The sequence below is a fragment of the Periplaneta americana genome, chromosome 8 (assembly GCF_040183065.1).
Source record: "Periplaneta americana isolate PAMFEO1 chromosome 8, P.americana_PAMFEO1_priV1, whole genome shotgun sequence".
NCBI classification, from domain to species: Eukaryota; Metazoa; Arthropoda; class Insecta; order Blattodea; family Blattidae; genus Periplaneta; species Periplaneta americana.
In genome coordinates, this window is record NC_091124.1 from 31,486,943 (window position 1) to 31,494,224 (window position 7,282).

General features: G+C 34.5%; 1 protein-coding gene across 1 annotated transcript; it reads left to right on the forward strand.

The window, feature by feature from the left end:
• Positions 1-96: 96 nt before the first annotated feature.
• On the forward strand, positions 97-4,509 carry LOC138704625 (zonadhesin-like). The gene is made up of 2 exons (XM_069832710.1): positions 97-143; positions 2,303-4,509. The coding sequence occupies exons 1-2, from the start codon at positions 132-134 to the stop codon at positions 3,374-3,376; spliced, it is 1,086 nt and encodes a 361-aa protein (XP_069688811.1). The 5' UTR covers positions 97-131; the 3' UTR covers positions 3,377-4,509.
• Positions 4,510-7,282: the final 2,773 nt, after the last annotated feature.

A 7,282-nucleotide genomic window follows, 5' to 3' on the forward strand; every position in this document is an offset into this window, starting at 1 on the left:
CTGTAAAAGAAACAACTGTGAGTCTTTAGCGTGTAGAGCGCGAAAAGATCTTCTATATAAATAACCTAACATCTTAGTCTGTACCTACTTTCACATCACTTCTGTACATCACAGCAGTAGTCACGGCGAAAATGGCGTTCGCAGTAAGTTCGTACCTGACAAATGACAATCAAAAACGACTATGACGTAGCACAAAAAAGAACATTATTGCAGTTTTACGAAAAGGGGGTTTACATTTTTTTTACGAAGCCCAATTTCATGTCAATCTTTCCATAAATATTTTTTTATAATTTACTGGAAAAAAATTAATAATATTTTTTTCTTGTTTTGTGAAGTGACTATTTCATTTCAGTTCAATATACAAGGTAATAAATGTAATATAACATGTTCCAGCTGTCTTCCCTTACTATAACGAAAAGATTGTCTTTGACATAGGTCTACCTGTTTATAGCGTAGTCTCCGTAACTGTTGGACAGAAACTTGTTCATATTGACTATCTATTTCACAAAACAATATTGCACGTTAATTAATTAATTATTTAATAGAAAATTACAAATATTACGCATATCAATACATTGATAAGTTAACGTAGATTTATAAATACATATAACAATAGCTATTCAATAAATATACAATAAAGGTACATGATGTAGACAATAAATTTTTGTTTATTTTATTGGGTTATTTTACGACGCTGTATCAACATCTAGGTTATTTAGCGTCTGAATGATATGAAGGTGATAATGCCGGTGAAATGAGTCCGGAGTCCAGCACCGAAAGTTATCCAGCATTTGCTCATATTGGGTTGAGGAAAAACCCCGGAAAAACCTCAACCAGGTAACTTTCCCCGGCCGGGATTCGAACCCGGACTACCTGGTTTCGCGGCCAGATGCGCTGACCGTTACTCCAAAAAAAATTAAGAAACAGAAGTTGAAAAATCCAAAATTCGTTTAATATTAATCTTAATACAATAAAATGTAATATAAGCTTTATCATTTTAAAAAATATCAAAGGAGTGTTTGAACTGTTTAAAATTCATTATAAACTATTTCTCCCTTGTAAGTAGGAATAACTCTGTAAATAGGAGAATAGAAATGTGAATTTGTATTTACTTTTGGAATAAGGAAAATATTACGAGATTTGTAAGAAGACAAAATAAAATATTTTATAATGTATACTAACAACACTGACAAATAGCATCATATATATATATATATATCACATTGCGGATAACAATTAAAATTTATTTTGAAGTTGTTCAAGCAAATTTGTAGGCATGTTTAATTGGCACTAGATTCCAAGTCATCGAGAAGCATTCTAATTTTAAAATTTTAACCTAAGTAATACACTAGAACTATTTTATAAGGTAGATATGTCTCTATTTAAACATTTGGAGTTATGAAAGATTAAATCCTGCATTTTATGTATATCTAATATAATATTAGTAATGTCTTTAGATAAATTGATGTCCTTAATGAAAAATACTCATGAAATACCATTCTTACTCTTCAATAAAAAGTAACACGCAATTGTGTAAAAATATTTTTAAAAGATTTGTGTGGAGACGGGTTTCTAGTGACAGTTCAGTAAGTCTGTTTTTATGTATGCTCAAATATTTAAAGATATAATAATTTACATATAAAAAAACTATTTTACTATTTATAGTTCGAAGTTATTATTCGGTTGAGTAGATTTTGTCATCTAGTCTGCTGTCAAAAGATCTGAAAGTTAGAATTTATAAAACGTGGACTCTCACTTTGAGAGAGGAACAGAGATTAAGAGTGTTTGAGAATAAGGTTCTTAGGAAAATATTTGGAGCTAAGAAGGATGAAGTTACAGGATAATGGAAAAAGTTACATAATGCAAATTATTCTTCACCGGACATAATTAGGAACATTAAATCCAGACATTTCAGCATGTAGCACGCATGGGCGAATCCAAAAATGTATATAGAGTGTTAGTTGGGAGACCGGAGGGAAAAAGACCTTTGGGGAGGCCGAGACTAGATGGAAGGATAATATTAAAATGGATTTGAGGGAGGTGGGATATGATGATAGAGACTGGATTAATCTTGCACAGGATAGGGATCGATGGCGGGCTTATGTGAGGGCGGTAATGAACCTGCGGGTTCCTTAAAAGCCATTTGTAAGCAAGTAAGTAATTAAGTAAGTAATAGTTCCAAGTTATACAGTTTTCAGTGTAGAAATAAAAGTATTTCCTTACTGCAAAGTTTCACACATAAAAATATAACTTTTTATGTAATTGTGTGCAGAAAAGCAGTTGATGGCTTGTCTATTTCCAGGTGCTGCCAGTGTTTCTGTGCGCTCTGGCACTCGCAAATTGCGTGCCTGTCTTCCCGAGTTTCAACTCCGCTTCAGGCTTCGCAGAGAAGGAAACTTCTGGTAACTACTACAATCAGAAGTTTTTCTCGAGGGATGACTCCAAAATCCGCCACATGTCTACCACACTCCTCAGCAACGCGGCATCCTCCAGCGAATTTGCCTCAGCCGTATCGAAGCCCCAACTAGTTGAAAACGTGGCCTTCGTTGAACCTCTTTTGCCTGTAGTGGAATCCGCCTACCCCTATTATGAAGCTCCTGTCATTGAACCAATTTTCCCTGTTGCTGAACCTCTACTTCCTGTTATTGAACCTGTAAGTCCTATCATTGAAACTGGATATTCTATTTCTGAACCAATATTTTCTCTCTATGAACCTCTATTTCCAGTTGTTGAACCTGCAGTTCCAATTGTTGAACCTGTATATCCAATTGTTGAACCTGTATATCCAATTGCTGAACCTGTATATCCAATTGTTGAACCTGTATATCCAATTGTTGAGCCTGTTTATCCAATTGTTGAGCCTCTATATCCAGTTGCGGAATCAGTATATCCTTTTCTTGAGTCCGTATATCCAATTGCTGAACCTATCTTTCCCATTTCAGAATCGATCGTTTCTATTCCTGAACCTGTACTTCCTATAGTAGAACCTGCATATCCATTTGCTGAACTGTCTGCCCCCTACTATCGTTATCCTTATGTTGAATCTATAGGTAAACCAGTTTTAAGTGAATTCTTCTATCCAGAACCTGTTGTTTCCTCATATCCAGTTTCTGAATCTGCATTTCCCTTCGGAATAGAGTCAGTTGGTCCATTCTATGGTCCTCATTTTGGAGTCGAATCCAAATCCTTCTTCAATAAGCCCATAGTCGAACCTATTCGTCCGTATTTCCCTGTTCCTCCAATTGAACCAACATTTCCTCTCTATAAGAGCTCCTTTGGTGGATATGGCGAGGCATTTCCTCTGAAATTTCCTGGTTACTACCCACCCTCATTTGGTGGCTTAAAATTCCCTTCATCATTGAAGTATAAATTGTGATTTAAGTATTCTTTAGCTCAATCCACTGTACTATAGGGAAATTTAACTTTTCATGTGCAAGTTATACTATTATATGGGTCGAACTATAAGGTATACATCTACTAATAGGATAAAAATTCACGTTTCTTCCTTAATATCTTTCACAATTTGGTGACTGATTCTTGGGAGTATAATTCATACTTGAAAATCGAGTTTGGGGCCCAAAGAACATTCTTTTTGGAAAAAGTTAATACAATTTTGGACCAATCTAACGCCATTACAAATTGACTTAGGATAAAACGTCTTTCGCAAAAATGATCCCCTACTTATGGAGAATGCCACTAACTAAAATTATTTGTTTATCTTGAATAATTCAAAAGATATGCCGCATTATAGATCTATAAGCACTTTAGAAAAACATGTATGTATATTTGTATATTTTTGGGATAAAATAATTGAAGAGTCCACTGCAAGAATGATGGATGTCACTTTCTTGTCGAAAATGAACCAAGACTGTCAATGCATAGCTTAAGACATATAGAATGTACATACAGAGTTATATGGCATTAACACTGATAGTCATTGTCCAGTAATGATCGGAAAATCAAGTTAAGCTTTGAGCGCCAAGCATTTCAAACTTTCAATTGCTTCTCCTGCAAAATGTATTCCAAATGACATCCATCATTCTTGCAGTGGACTCTTCAATTATAATCGGTTGAAAATAATAATTTTTGTTTACAACACAGCTACATATTTAAGCTTTAATTTGGTACCTCAGTGAAACCTTTTGTCCAACTGGAAGGTTACTTTTTGTCCGTCGGAAGTATAACTTAATAAATATCGGAAAATGTGAAATAGGAGAAAACAGACACTGGAGATGGCGTTTAAATTATAAAATATGTCCAAATAATTATGAAATTATTGAGATTATGGGTAAAAGTTATATATATTTGAAAACTAGAAGAAATGAGCTTCCATATGAGGCATTACCAAAATTTTGAAGAAATCTAACATTTCTAAGAGTCGATGTATATCTCAGGCATCCTCTTACGACTTTGCAACGATGGGAAGGACTTCGACACTGTCTAGAATTAAATTATTTACTCTGTATATGACAAATATGAAAAATAAATGAGACATTATTGTATGTAGTATTTATGGTTGTGAACAGGAAGTTTATTTATTTTTAATGCAACATAACTATATTTTAACTTCAATAAAAATAATATGATGCGTCATTTAATCTTAACCTCTTATAATGATGGATTAATTTTTAGATCCCAAAAGCACTGCACCCATTGAAGGCGTATTGCATTCCTATAATTTCTCTACTACCTTTCCTTCTTTGTCCGTCAGAGTTTCTACTATCTCACAAGACGTTATTCTGAAAATAATTGTCCCTTATCGCTTTTATTCACTTCTCCAATGAGAAGTTCACCTCACGAGATATTTGGCACTGGTAAACAAGTAGGAATATCAGTTCTACATACAGACTGCTTTTACCCATAAAGATTTAACCCTAATATTAATTTTAGTTAGAGATTCAATGAATCTGAAGATTATAGAGCGGCAGGAAAGATTAAATCATTGGAGAAAATCCAAGAGTCCATTTGGAAGCGGACCCACGACCTTCCGGCTTGCAACGCAACGCCTTAACCTCAGAGGTATTGCGCTTATCAGTTTATTCAGAAAAAACAGCCCATGGAGGGCTAAGATCCACCAGATGACTGCTAATTTCACGTCCGTCAACGATCATTCAACTATACCAGCCGCCACATAATAATAATAATAATAATAATAATAATAATAATAATAATACTTACTTAATTACTTTTAAGGAACTCGAAGGTTCATTGCCGCCCTCACATAAGCCCGCCATCGGTCCCTATCCTGTGCAAGATTAATCCACTCTCTAACATCATATCCCATCTCCCTCAAATCCATTTTAATATTATCCTCCCATCTACGTCTGGGCCTCCCCAAAGGTCTTTTTCCCTCCAGCCTCCCAACTAACACTCTATATGCATTCCTGGATTTGCCCATACGTGCTACATGCCCTGTCCATCTCAAACATCTGGATTTAACGTTCCTAATTATGTCAGATGAAGAATACAATGCGTGCAGTTTTGCGTTGTGTAACTTTCTCCATTCTCCTGCAACTTCATCCCTCTTAGCCCCAAATATTTTCCTAAGAACCTTATTCTCAAACACTCTTAATCTCTGTTCCTCTCTCAAAGTAAGAGTCCAAGTTTCACAACCATACAGAACAACCGGTAATATAACTGTTTTATAAATTCAAACTTTCAGATTTTTTGACAGCAGACTAGATGACAAAAGTTTCTCAACCGAATAATAACACGCATTTCCCATATTTATTCTGCGTTTAATTTCCTCCCGAGTGTCATTTAATAATAATAATAATAATAATAATAATAATAATAATAATAATAATAATAATAATAATAATATTTATTTATTCTGGCAGAGTTAAGGCCATCAGGATGATTTCATAACGATAGTTCAAGAAATGACATCTTAGACCACGCAAATATGTTGTGGAACCTTTCGTGAAAAGCCATTACCTAATACAGTAGGGTAAAGTTGCCTAATTCCGTGATACTCCTAATCCTGTGATACTTTTTTAAAAATTGAATGTCGGTCAAAGCTTTGCCATTCGACTATAGCGCCAGACATCTTTCTCCATAGAGTGCATTTTTCGCCTACTTTTGAGACATCGGTGAACTTCCTAGCAAGATACCCAATCCCGTGACATTCAGTGAAAGAAAAACATCACGGAATTAGGGATATCACGGAATTAGGCAACTTTACCCTATATTGGTTCTTTATTGACACTGTGTCAAATGAGATGTTTTCTGGCTTCGGTGTAATTAATTGTGATAGCGATTTTCCTGAGCTTACTTGACAGTCATCTTACAAATTATAGATAACATGATAACAAGTCTCATCAAGTGGGAGTGGACTAAAACCGTTACCAAACTCAGAAGAAATTAGAGTGAATTGTCTGTGTCGAGAATCGAAGCTCACATCTACCAACACTTCGTTATTCTCCGTCTTCTTCTGTCGTTTAGAGGAATCTCACTCACATCTTGAAGAGAAGTGGCTAGGATACAATGTTTTTTTTTTTTTTTTCCGCGAGGCAAAGTTGCAGAATTGCAAGGAATAAAAGAGATGAGACGTGATTATACAGGAATACAATTGCACAGTAAGTGACCTAAAAGTTGGAAAATCCTTGTGGTTGCTAGGGACCAAAACAAAAGCAGAACGTAAATGGAAAGAAAAATAACAAATATACATAAGATGCTTTATAAATACAGTACCATGCCTTCAGTTGCTCCTCATACTCATCCTCTTTCACAATAGCCCTGCCAAGACTCTGGAATTCGCTACCTGCTAGCATCAGGGACTGTCGAAATAAAATTGAATTCAAACGAAAACTTACTAGGCACTTGGTCAGTAATTGATTACTTGTAAATAGTTTCTTTAATCTATCACAAAATATTTCAATATTCAGTAATTTCATCACTATACAATTTTGTTTTTCTAGATTTAATTTGTAATTCAGTAAATATAAAATATTCTTTGTTTCTCTATGATAAATTATCTAGCTTTAATTATTCAGGTAATCTTTTCGTACTTTGATTTTATTGTAATTGTAAATTTAATACTAATTGTAATATTATTTGTAATTGTAATTGTAAATTTAATACTAACTTAATTGTAATTTTATTGTTGATATTGTAGTTGGAATCTCCTGGTAGAGGGGCAGAGAAGGCCTGACGGCCTTATCTCTACCAGGTTAAATAAATAAATACTACTACTAATACTACTACTAAGAGATGAACTGCTGGAATGTGAGCATCCAGACCAAGGTAAAACAGTGAAGGTTACTGCAATGTTGTCATTTTC